Here is a 13,039-nt window from a genome sequence, read left to right as displayed (position 1 = left end):
GAAATAGAAGAGCTCAATGGCCCAACAGTTTGCCATATGCTGCGGACGGGCTACATTGGATAATAGATAATAACAGAAAAATGTATATTACTTCTATTCAAATTCAAATTCAAATATATTTATTGGGACAAAACAACATATACATTTAATATTCAACATTCATAAATGGTAATTACATTGCATTAAGAATTGATTAATAAACTATTCTTTATATAAACAATGAATAATATAGGATTAACACAATATAATACAAGTATCCAAGGACTGAAAAACGCCTGAGGGCGGTGTTGACAATGGCTTCGAATCGATCAATAACTTTTGGATTAGAACCAGTTTTCAGCCATACAGTTATGTAGAGCATCGTATTACAGACAACTTTCCAAGAATATGAAAATAAAAATTGTAAAACAAATACCAGTTTTGTTATCCCCTGGAATCTTATAATTTTCATTTATTATCCGCGGAAAGCTGTCTATAATACGATGCGATAAATAACTATTGTTTCCTTTTGAACGACAATTACGGCCTATTGTAACATAGTTTAATAGAAAATTTACTTAAGCCCCTGTAATGTTCTTTCTTTTTGTATAATTTTGTCAATGGTAATAGTTATTTCTCGCATCGTATTATAAACGGCTTTCTGCGGATATAGAATGTACAGTTATAAGATTAAAACTAGTTTTTTTTAGCCCCGAGGTGCCTTAGGCACCGGCTAAAAAACTGGTTTTAATCTTATGGTTGTACATTTCTATATTCGTAGAAAGCTGGATATAATACGATGCTAGACATAGTTTTTTCGTATTGATGAGAACCGGTTCCTATCCACCGGATTTGAATGAATACGAGGAAGAAAGTTATCGTTACAAATATGCGCATAGAAAATTTTTATTTTATAAGTACAGGGTGCCCTAGATAAATATAAAGTGTAAATCTAACTCGGAACTGATTAATCCGCAGGATTAGAACCGGTTCGTCACCTGGAAAATGATTAGTTCGAATCTCGGTTCAACCCCGCGTCATAGCTGCTGCTATGTCAGATGCATGACATTAATGGTAAGAGTAGGGGGAATTCCTTGACCCAAAACATGTGTGCAACTCATTACCATGCATTGTTAGGACTTCCAGCCAATGGTCGTGCAATTAAATAGTTGGTTGTCTGTTGAGTGTTACTTAAACTAACATCCCAGGTTTTGGGTCAGAAAATGAATAATTGTATTCCCCTTTAATTGTTCTTGGTTGTTGGACCTGGCGTTAAAGTGTCATGTATGTACAGCAGACTCGCCCGTATTGGTCCCATTGCTTCATGTAATAAGTCAGATGAACGATTATAACTACAGCTTTGGATCAACTGCAGTTCATGGTAAAATATTCCTGGTAACGAATATTTCCAAAAATCTATGAATTTTAAAGGCTGCTAGCTGCCAAACGGCTAAACGTTCAGATCATGCATGCACACCGTTTTAAGCGGCATAAGAAGGCCTACAAATAATCTGGAATAGCTAAGATTCAATGATACACAGGGAAAGCTCCACTGAAGAAAAAAACGCGTAAAATAGGTCTTTTTCGCGAATTTCTCTGTACTGTGAGATAATTGTGCATTATTGATTTATGGCTATTCTAGATTATTTGTAGGCCTTCTTATGTTGCTTAAAACGGTGAGCGGGAATGATATGTGCGTTCAGCCGTTTGGCAGCTAGCAGCCTTTAAAATTCATAGATTTTTGGAAATATTCGTTACCAGGAATATTTTACCATGAACTGCAGTTGATCCACAGCTTTAAAAGCCATACTAAACGAATTATTCCAAATTTAATTTGCGCGCCCTGTATTTTATACAGATATAAAATTTATACATGATCTTTGAATTATACTTTAGACCATTTTCCTTCAATCCAAACTAAGGATAGTCATATAAATTCCAAAATATTTAGAATGAGATAAATGATTTTTCAGTATGGCTTCAAAACCGATTAATATCCGCTGGATTAGAACCAGTTCTCAGCTATACTTAAAAATCATGTATAGCATCGTATAACAGACAATTTTTCGCGAGTATTGAAATAAAAATAATAAAATTAATTTATTAGCCCGGTCCTTTGGCCCTTCTGGCCAATTAAACTGGTTTTATTCTTAAAATTTTTCATTTTAATATACGCGGAAAGCTGTCTACAATGATGAATGCTGTATAATAACTAAATGCATTTTTTCAAATAGTATATACAAATATATGTCCTCAATGCTGAACGACACATAAAATATGTATAAATGTAAATACATTCTTTATACTTTTTATATCAAAGTTAACATTTATATGGAAAATTAGAATTTTAAATTCTTATCTGAACATTTTGTCAGTGAAATAGGGAACATTGGGCTGTTCATTACACTAGTTCCAAAAGTTTCATTTTCTTATTTGTTGGCTTGACAACTTTTGGCGACTTTTGTTGAATTTTGATTGGTTGGTTCATTAAGTTAGGCGTTGGGATACACGTTTAATTTATCAGCAATTTTCTCTTCCCTTTAGATCCCTAAAATTTTGTAGTTGAATCAAGCTAAAAAGTATTATTCCCTTAACAGATTTTTTTATTAAGTCTCCACTTTAAATAATAAGTGTCTGAAGAATAGCATAAAATGTCAAAGGGGAAAGCACCGCAAAAATATTTATGTATCATATATTTTTATTTTTTTTCAGGAAAACGTTGTTTTACACAGTAAATCTAATAATCCCGTGTATGGGAATCTCCTTCCTAACTGTACTGGTTTTCTATCTTCCCTCAGACAGCGGGGAAAAGGTAAGCAATATCATCTTAACAAGGATGGCAACATCCATAAAAGCGAAGCTCTAAAATCAGAAGGAAGGACAAACGAACAATAACTCTTGTAGTGTCAAAACTTACAAAGCGGTCTAAACAAAATTGTCCATAAATTTGTTGCAAAAAAGTAAAAAATCAATATTTTTTAATACGGACTTTCTGTAACGATTATAGAGTTGGTACGCTTTTGAGAGATTTTGAATATGAAAGATATGGAAAAATTTGAAAGATTTTAACTCCCTAAAATATCCTTTTAATTAAGATGCCTTTGACTTTTTGTTATTTAATCTGGAGTCTTCAAGTTTGGGGTATTGGGTTATAATTGAGGCAGTCTTTTAACAGTTTATTTCTGTGTGTATTTCCTGCAGGCTTTCTTCAAGGATGAACATTTCATTTCATGAAAGATGCTGATATTACTGCGCTACTTATGCTGTGTCCAATGTATACCTAAGATATAATGATGTTCAGAACATTAAAGATTAGAGATCTAAAGGGATAAGACAATGATAAATTGATGTACATCCCCAATGATAATACGCAAAATTACACCTTTGTAGATTGTAATTAGTGGTTGAAACGTGTGAACATTCAACTTAATGACACAGCCAATCAAAATTCACTGAAGTCCCCAAAATTTTTTAAGTCACCGAATATAAAAAGGTTATTATAAAACTGTGGGGACTAGTGTAATAAACAGCCCATTGTCCTCTCTCTCTCTCTCTCTGATTAAAAGAAACAAAACACATTCTAACTTTATACATTATATAAACATTTTACTCAAACTTTGGCAATTATAGTTTAAAAGTCAGGTACTAGAAAAGGCTCTTAGGTATAATATAAGGAATTCTTTTCCAAGTTTTTTTTCTCTGCTTATTAAATGCATTTTTGAAATTCATAACACATTTGCACAGGATGGGTGTATTTAAACTTTTTGCAGCAAAGCTGTTCTGTAGTTAGGCTATGTACGTCTTGCAAAAAAAATTACGTGAATTTTCCTAGTTAGATATTGCGGTCTTATATCTTGTTTTCTTCCTAAATTAGTTTGCAGTTTAATTCAGGGATTGACTTTGAGCTGATTATTACAATTGTCCCCAGAGTTTTATAATATGGTTTTAGTATTCGTTGGCTTAACAACTTTGAAGTTTAATTGATTGGTTTAATGAAGTTGAGTGTCCACACGTTTCGACCACTAATTGTAATATACATCAGGGGTAGTTTTGTGTATCATCATAGGGGATGTACAAAAATGTATCAGCAATTGTCTTATCCCTTTTGATTCCTAGGTGTAAATAGTATTTAGCCCAAAATTTGGGGATTTCTTCTTAAACTCTTGTCACAGTTACTGCTGAGCTACGAAGCTGTTTTTGCTCCGCACTATATGGACAAAAATGACCTCGTTAAAACTCCCCAAAGTTTATACTATAGGAAAATCTTGAAACTTTTTTTCTTTTCATTTATTCTTTTTAATTTAGCTCCAAAAAATGTATTGTTTATTTTAAACTGCACAACAAAATATTCATTAAACTAACATAATTTGGGTCCAAGGACAAACGCCCGAGTGACAGGGGGGGGGGGGGCTTATTTGTATATTCACTTATTACCCAATTCTGTATAGAAATAGTTCAGTAAAAAAGGACCTTAAAACAAAGGTTATTAAATAAAAGGGTGAAGAAAGCAAAATTTGACTTTGACTCACTTCACTTAAGGTCAAAAATTCATTATAAAACAGGGAATATGCACAAGTGATTTTAGCCCTATAGCTCTATTAGGAGCTATGATAATAGGGGGGGGGGCGTACAACGCCCCCCCCCCCTGACTGACTGAAGTGCAGCAAAGTGCCCGACAGTTAAGGATTAACTTGATATTTTAGACACTCCTACGTTTGTCCACTCCGACCTTTGTCACTCCTACGTTTGTCCTGACACCAAATTTGGTTTTAAGACACAAACTTAAGGCTGTTATTGTTTTGCAAAATAACTTTTTGATAGATTTTTTTTAAAAAAGGCCCAACTATATTGTTTGTGACTGCTAACGGTTTCACGCCTTTGATATTCCAGCCAGAAAAATCATCATAAAAGCAATAATACGAAGCTCTTTATAGTTCCTATTTAAGAAGTTAATAAATTTGAAAACTTTCGGAAAAATATCCAAAATAACGTCATAATAGAATAATCCATTTAAATTATTTTCCCTTTTGATAGCACTATTAAAAGCTTCTATTAATAAACATACTTGAAAGAACGTAATTTTAGTTAGTTTGACTTAAGAATAACATTTGATGCAGACCTTAAAAATTTACTTTAATTAAGAAATTTAATTTTTGTTTTTGGGGTTGCGCTCTCTAGCATCTAGGCGATGGAGGGTGGACAGTAAACTAGCCTGAAAACATCTCAATAGCTAAAACAAATATGTATAAAAAATATAAAACTATCCTAAGACCCCTAAATTAAAGACCCTAATCTGGTGGTTAGAGATATCTTTCACTGAATAACTGAATTTCAAAATCATGTATAGTATCGTTTTATACCCAAGCCAGTTTTCTATGAATATAAGATTTTACAATCATAATATTAATACCAGTTTTGTTAGCCCTTGGTTGACAAAACTAGTTTTAATCTTATAATTTTACATTTTATAGCCACGGAAAACTGTTTATAATATTATTAAAACTATTATACATTTCAGGTATCCCTCTCCATCTCTATCCTGCTGTCTCTCACTGTGTTCTTCCTCCTGCTAGCTGAGATTATTCCCCCCACCTCCCTTGTCGTCCCACTCCTGGGGAAATTTGTCCTCTTCACCATGATTCTAGATACATTCAGGTAATTTTGTTCGGGGGGAATTCAGTCCTGTTCACTATAATTTTAGAATAGCTAAGGTAATTTAATCCAGGGGAAAATTGTCTTCTCAACCATGATTCTCTCTTCACTAAGATTCTAAATAATATCAGGTAATTTTATCAGGAGAAAATTTGTCCTTTTCGCCATGATTAAAAATACATAAAGATAAATTTATCTGGAGAAAATATGTCCTCTTTACCATTATTCTTGATACATTCAGGTAATTTTATCAGGAGAAACTTTGTCCTTTTCACTATAATAAAAATACATTCAGAGCTGGATCTTTATATCATTTTTTACACTAAACAAGTGTAACCACCGCGCCAGACGTGCGACACTGAGTGCGCCGGATCGCCTATGCCATTTTGATTTAAAGATTGATATAAGGTGCGCCAATCTGGACCACCTCTGGCGTGCCCCAATCTGGCGCACCACTAAATGATTTAAAGATCCAGCTCAGGTAAATTGATCATGGGAACTTTTGTCCTCTTCACGTAATTCTAAAGACATTCAGAAAGTTTTATTCGGAGGAAATTTGTATTTTTGTTTACAATATTTATGCTATGGCAGTTTGTAAGATGATATTTGGCACAACACTTTTCTGTCAATTAGAAAAAAAATCAAATTATATCTGTTTGCTCTAATTGTAAAAAATAAAATGTAAAAAAAAGGAAGACTTTTAAAATTCATTGCATCTATATAAGATTAAAGTTTTTCATCATCGTACCTAATTTTTTAACATGAATATGATTGAGACGGTATTACTATTGAAACATATTGTGGAATATAGAATGCGTAATATCTAATTAGGCTACTCCTAAAGATGTGCTCTCAAAACTAAAATATTATTATTTTAAAAATAGATTATCAATTCTGCAAATATCATACAGAACACAAATAAATTGTAGAAAAGGATCATAAAACCTAAAAAGATTATTTTTAGGAACTTTAAGTTTTATTTTAAATTGAGGAGAAGAATTCTTTTCCCCCACAGATTTGGACAGTCTAATAAAAGGACTCTATCTATAGCACTGGCTTAAAGTGGCAGTGCTATTGAAAATTGAATATTTGCTGACTTGAACGAGCACCACTTGTAAGATAATCGTTGTATTATTACTTGGATGTTGCACCAGATTTCCATGTAATAAAGTGATGCTCGCAGCTGACTAAAATAACGATACCTCCCATCGACCCCCTCAACCCCATATCCTTCCCTCCTACTTGATGAAAGAACTGACAAATAAATAAGGACCATTGTAGCAACCTAATTTTCCCCTGTCAATATATCCACGTATACTCTATCCAATTCTAAGTGTATTATTATTATTCATCTGCAATGTACTTTACTTTGCACATAGTATCCGTAATCAGATAACTTAATGACCAACACATAGCACCATTTATTTGTACTTTTTATATATATGTCTAATAGGCATTACTAAAATGTGTACTAATAATCAGATTACTTGATGACCAACAAATAGCATTATGGCATCAAAACTGATTTTTATCTGCTGGATTAAAACCGGTTCTTAGTCATGCTGAAAAAGTATGCATAGTATCGTATTGCATAAAATTTTTAACAATATTTAATTAAAAATCATAAAACTAATACCTTTAGCTCCTCGGGACTAACATTTTTTTCAAATTTTTCATTTTAGTATCCGTAGAAAGCTGTCTTTAGTAGAATACGATAAATAACTATTAATGAGCTAAATTGGTCACCGATATTCTGTTTTAATCATACCTACGTACTATATACTATTAGGGTTCAGAAAGAAAGGCAGAAATATATGGAAGAAATATTAGACTTTAAATTTGGTAGATTTTTTGTATTCGGCTATTTGACTAAAGAAAATAGAAATCTAACCCTTAAATAACTTTATCTTTTTGGCTCCCTTAAACCTTATTAGAACTAACGTATCGTATTGAAATAAATAATTTTGCTCTCAGGGATCTAAAGGGATAAGACAATGGCTGATAAATTGATGTACATCCACATTAATGATACACAAAATTACCCCTTTGGTAGATTACAATTAGTTGTTGAAACGTTTGAAAACTCAGCTTAATAAACGAACTAATCAAATTCCCAAAAGTTGATAAGCCTACGAATACGTTAATGTAAATCTTTAGGGACTAGTGTAATAAACAGCCCAATTTCTCCCTCCTCCCTTATTTACTTTTTTGATTAGTTAAAAACGGACATCTTTATTTTGCATTATTTAAAGCTACTTCAATTTTATTATGCTGAAAAGCTTTTAATAGTGCCTTGAAAAAAGACGTCATACTGGCCTACCATTGGTCAATAAAAATGTATACTGGCCTGTCACTAGTTATTAAGTCTGTGTATTGGCCTATTACTGGTCATTTATATTGTATGGCGTTTTTTTATAGGTACTTTAAAGTGTTTAAGTATATATATCCTTTTATTTTTCTGGCTTTATACATTCCATATTTACATTAAAGGTGAGAAAAAAATAAATATATAATACATAATAAGTAGTAATAATAAGTCAATAAACATAAACATTACATTACTCAGAAAATAGATTTAATTTAAAGCGACATACCCTTTAAATCAGCCAATAAGAAAACAGAGTTAGATTCTTTGTTTAAAAAAATAGGTTTGCTACTCGCTCTTGAGGCAAAATTATTTTTTGTTAAAAATCGAAAATTGTATAAAGAATCTACAAAAGTTAAATAAAATCAAAAAGGGTTGCGAGCCTAAATTGTTATAAGTATCCCCCTGTGTAAAGGAACAACCCGTTCATGCTATTGGTTAGAAAGTGTACATATTTTTAGTCAGAAATGGCTGTTATTTTTTCATTTCATTCGCGTATAAATCGTCGCATTACTTAGGATAAAGCTTTGCTAGGTTAACTTAAGCATATGACAAAACATGTATTATAAGTCAGCTATGAATAGTTGAATTTCTTAGGATAGATCTATTTTTCTAGAAATAAATCCCCGTAAAATTTCGCCTCTGGTATTATTTAAAAGAATTGAGTATAACAAACATAAATAAAGGTATTATTCTGCTTGAATTTTCAACTAAGTTTGACGAATTTTGGGGTCAGGTGTACCATCTAGATATCATATGTCTATTACTGAGAGCTAGTAACATACTTTTTACATTTACTTTATTTTTGCCACAGTGAGGTATATGAATATATTTCTACATGATCTACTTATGGTTAGTATGAAAAAGCATACATTTTAAGTATTTTAAATCATTAATTCAGAATTTTAAAAGTAAAATTGTAAAACATTTTATATGACTAGTCTTTGGATAAGTTAGGTATAGATAAGCTGGGTTAGTGAAGGTTTACAAAACAGATCTATAGTATAGATGTAAATACAGACAACTACCTCCCTTTCTTTTTCAATGACCTTCTTCGTCTACATCCAGAAAATTTAAAAGTTTGTCAATAGAATATCACAAATATAAAAAGAATTATTGAAAAGCTTTAATTGTTATTTCCCGTGTTGTTAGCATTTTATCAATTTATGCAATGTTTTAGCAGTAAACAGGGTCGTGTCTCGACCAAAATTGGCGGGTAGGGAGTGAACAATGGGCTTTTTATGACGCTAGTCCCCAAAGGTTTATAATAGTGTTTTTTTAATCGTTGGATTAAATATGTTGTTGAATTTGGATAGGTTTGTTCATTAAGTTAAGTTCCAAACGTTTCAACCACTAATTGTTATCTATAGAAGAGGCAATTTCGTCACTTTGTGTATCATCATTGGGGATGTACATACATTTATCGACCATTTTCTAATCACTTTAGATCCCTGAGAAAAAAATAGTATGAAAAATGAATATGTCAGTCAGTGTTTAGAGGGTAAATTAAAGAAATGCTACGCTTCTAACTGTATAAAATAAAACCAATAAAGCAGTCTATCCAGCAAAATTTCAAACTGTTAAAACCAATTTTGTATGTGCGACAAAAAAGATTTAGAAAATTGTCGTCAATTTATTTAACTTGTCAATCCTTGCAAGAAAATTTTACAGATAAAAATTTAACAAGGAATTTCAACATGTTTTCCAGTATGACTCCGAAACTGATTAGTATCACGCTGGATTAGAACCGGTTTTTAGATATAAAGAAAAATCACGTATAGAATCGTATTACAGACAATTTTCCACGAAAAACAACAAAATTAATTCCAGTTTTTAACAAAACTGGTTTTAGTCTTATATATTTTTTATTTTAATATCCGGAGTTGGCTGTCAATTATACGATGCAAGATAATTTGCTTTACTTGGTTTATTTCTTTCCTACTTTTATTAATGGTAAATGTCTGACATAGCAGCAGTAAGGTTTATATTGTGATAATCCTGATGAGATTTGAAATCATCAACTAGAAACTAGGGAAATGCTCAGAATTTAGGAAGGGAAAGGGCAATGGCAGTTTTACCTTTTCGCTATCTTAATACATTTATATGTATATAAATATTATTGTCTAGATACAAAAGGCAGAATTTATTGATTATAATTAGGGGAGGATTGAATTATGTGTTGAACAATAAATGTATAAGTGTATATATATAATCCAGAAAATAACTTGGTTTTAGAGGTGGAAATCCATTTCTGCTAGCAAATTACTTACTGTTCTTTTGGCTGTGTTTATATTGACGACTCTGATAGCTGATTTCAAAGACCCAATACAAAATCGGGAATGGATCCCCACCCTGTGGACAGCTAGTTTCATATAGCTTATGCCCCCTCTGTTATTTTACTTTAATTGAACATTGAAATTATTCAAAGCTAAAATTTGGTATCCAAGTTCTATAAAAACCAGGGTGAGTGGGGATATTAGGCTGATTATAACACTAGTCCATAAAGTTTTATAATAATGTTCTTATTCGTTAGCCTAACAAGTTTTTGGGGACTTTCATTGGATTTTAATAGGTTGGTTCTTTAAGATGAGTGTCCAAACGTTTAAACTACTAACTGTAATCCATAGAATGGGTAATTTTGTATATTATTATTGGGGATGTACATGAATTTATCGGCCTTTGTCTTATCCCTTTAGATTCCTGATGAAAATGGAATTATTTAGCTAAATTTATGCCAATGTTATTCAGATTAAAGACTATAAAATTAAATTTGAAATGTAGGAAAAATTATAAATTTTCTGGGTTTTGAATTTTGCCCGGATTTTGCTTGGGCTAAATGGATAACAAGAATGAAATCTTTGAAAAGAGCGTATATTTGGGAAATTGATTTATTATTGCTTGATGCACCATATTTTCATGTACTCTAATAAAGTGGCCAAACTAACATGTCTCTTTATCCAATCTCATTCCCTCCTACTGGATGAACGAACTGACCAATAAATGAGGTCCATGTCAATACATATTATTTGGGATGATTGTGGTTTATTTTCATTTAATTTTAAGTTTTTTAACATTTCTTGTATAGCGTTAACGGCGGACGGACGGACGGAATGTCGGACGAACAAACAAAGTGAATTATAGAGAAACTTCGTTACTAAAACGTATCTAAAAGCTTCTAGTAAATGATGTATTATAGTTATGTTAGTTTAGTGGCATTGATAAATGTAATAGTAACACGGAACTTATAAATCATAACTTTCAGGGCTCGGTAGTGGCGTCTTAGCCTCAAGTTTAAAACTGGTAGTGAGACCAATTTTTTTCTTGAAAAGATGTTTTGTCTGTTTAGGAACAGGTTTAGACATAAAGCTGAATTTTAAAGTTATGATAATTTCAATGAGGCTTACACGCGGCTGCCGTGCCCTGATAACTTTAAATATTGAAGATGTACCTTTTGTATCTTATAGTTTTAACCTAAGTAGCTTCTCTGTTGGCTGTTTTTCCCCATCAAACTGTATTATTTTCTGTCTCTGACAGAAATATAATACCAATTTTGATAACATGTTTAAATGGGGATAATTCTTATAGTCCGGCATGGTTAAATCTTCCTGCTAGGGCTAAACGATAGATTAATTTGGAGAAATTTTTTTTCCTATAAGTTTTTATTGTGCACGGACCCCCCCCCCCCCCTCATAAGGGCCCTAATCGTTGTATTTTCAATTATTTCGAGATAAAGGGGGAAGGTAATTGTGCTCGATAAGGCACTATGGGGGAAATTGCTAAAAGTGTCAAAATTAAATATTTAAACTGAAAAAAAAAACTAAAGTATTAATTGTTTGAAATGGATGGACCATAATTTTGTAATATGTCACCAGCACTACTGGTTTTCCCACATTTCTCAACTTTAAGTGAACACTGGTTCTATGATCTTATTTTCAATTTACAATCACAAAAGAGTAGCGGTGTATTTAGGATTTAGGCACTAGTGTGATGTCATAGTTTGAACAGTTGTAAAATTAATCTTTTAAGTAAATCTCTTAAGTTATTCTTCAAAACATTAATTGTATCAATAAAGGTCTTTAAATGATAAAAATGATTTAAAAGGAAAATGAAATTCTGGATCAAATTCTGCCCGGAACCTATATAAAACTTCCTTGAAATTGAGAACTTAATCGGTTCAGTGTACTCTATAATAAAAAGTATATGTTTGTTCGTATGACTGTCTCTTTTTCTTAAGCTTAAGATCTCTATAACCGGTTCTAATCCAGCTTATATAAATCGATTTGAAAGCTGTACTTAAAAGAACTATTCTATATTTAACCTTTATTGTTTGTACAGTTTTCTTCTGTTGCTTTTCTCAAAGCTACATTGGTACAGGTAAAATGACAAGAATAATAATATATTTCTTGAGAAGTTAAAGTAAAATATAAATTTTTATGAATAGAGTTTCAAAATATTGTCAGCAAATCTGATTTTTAGGCAGGTTTAAATCTATTTTAGGTATAAAGCCAAAATAGTAAATATCCAATTTTCATATTTTAATTAAATAATTTCCCTGGGTTTTGCCTAAACACCCAAAATGTTTTGTCCAGATTATCCTTCTTGAAAGGTTTGATCTTCAAAGCTTAAGGCCATTCCCAAGGTCCATCAGACATAAACACATTCCAATACTTTTTCGTGCCAATTTATGCTTAAATTCTACTGTGTTTACGCATAAATATACATCTAAGGAAATTATATTAATGCTAGGAATATTTCGCAACAAGAATTTATGAATTTTACTTGAAAGATTATTCGGACAATTTGTTACACTGGCCTTATTTTGCATCTAACCTGACAGAGCAAAGACCCCTCATTTTGGCTTGGAAGTCCCAGTATATTTTGTTCGTCGGTATGTTGATCAGTAATGCTAATGTCCACATAATCAAATCCACAAAGCACTGTATTATTCTGGCATGAAAGACAATTGCCCATTTAGTAGATAATGATTAATGATTTAAAAGTTTGGACAAAATTAGTTTGAACAAATCAATCAAAGCTAGATAA

At 31.8% G+C, this 13,039-nt stretch overlaps 1 protein-coding gene across 1 annotated transcript in view; it reads left to right on the top strand.

Annotated features, from left to right (window-relative positions):
- LOC145327064 (acetylcholine receptor subunit alpha-like) overlaps window positions 1–13,039 on the top strand; it is a 120,221-nt gene that overhangs the window by 66,531 nt on the left and 40,651 nt on the right. The window contains exons 8-9 of the mRNA XM_080170583.1: window positions 2,692–2,791; window positions 5,498–5,634. Coding sequence (XP_080026709.1) covers window positions 2,692–2,791; window positions 5,498–5,634 — 237 coding nt within the window. The remainder of the gene's footprint in view (window positions 1–2,691; window positions 2,792–5,497; window positions 5,635–13,039) is intronic.

Source organism: Acartia tonsa, chromosome 8 (assembly GCF_053477335.1).
Source record: "Acartia tonsa isolate MP-2025a chromosome 8, ASM5347733v1, whole genome shotgun sequence".
Taxonomy (NCBI): Eukaryota; Metazoa; Arthropoda; class Copepoda; order Calanoida; family Acartiidae; genus Acartia; species Acartia tonsa.
This window is presented reverse-complemented; position numbering and strand designations above follow the sequence as displayed.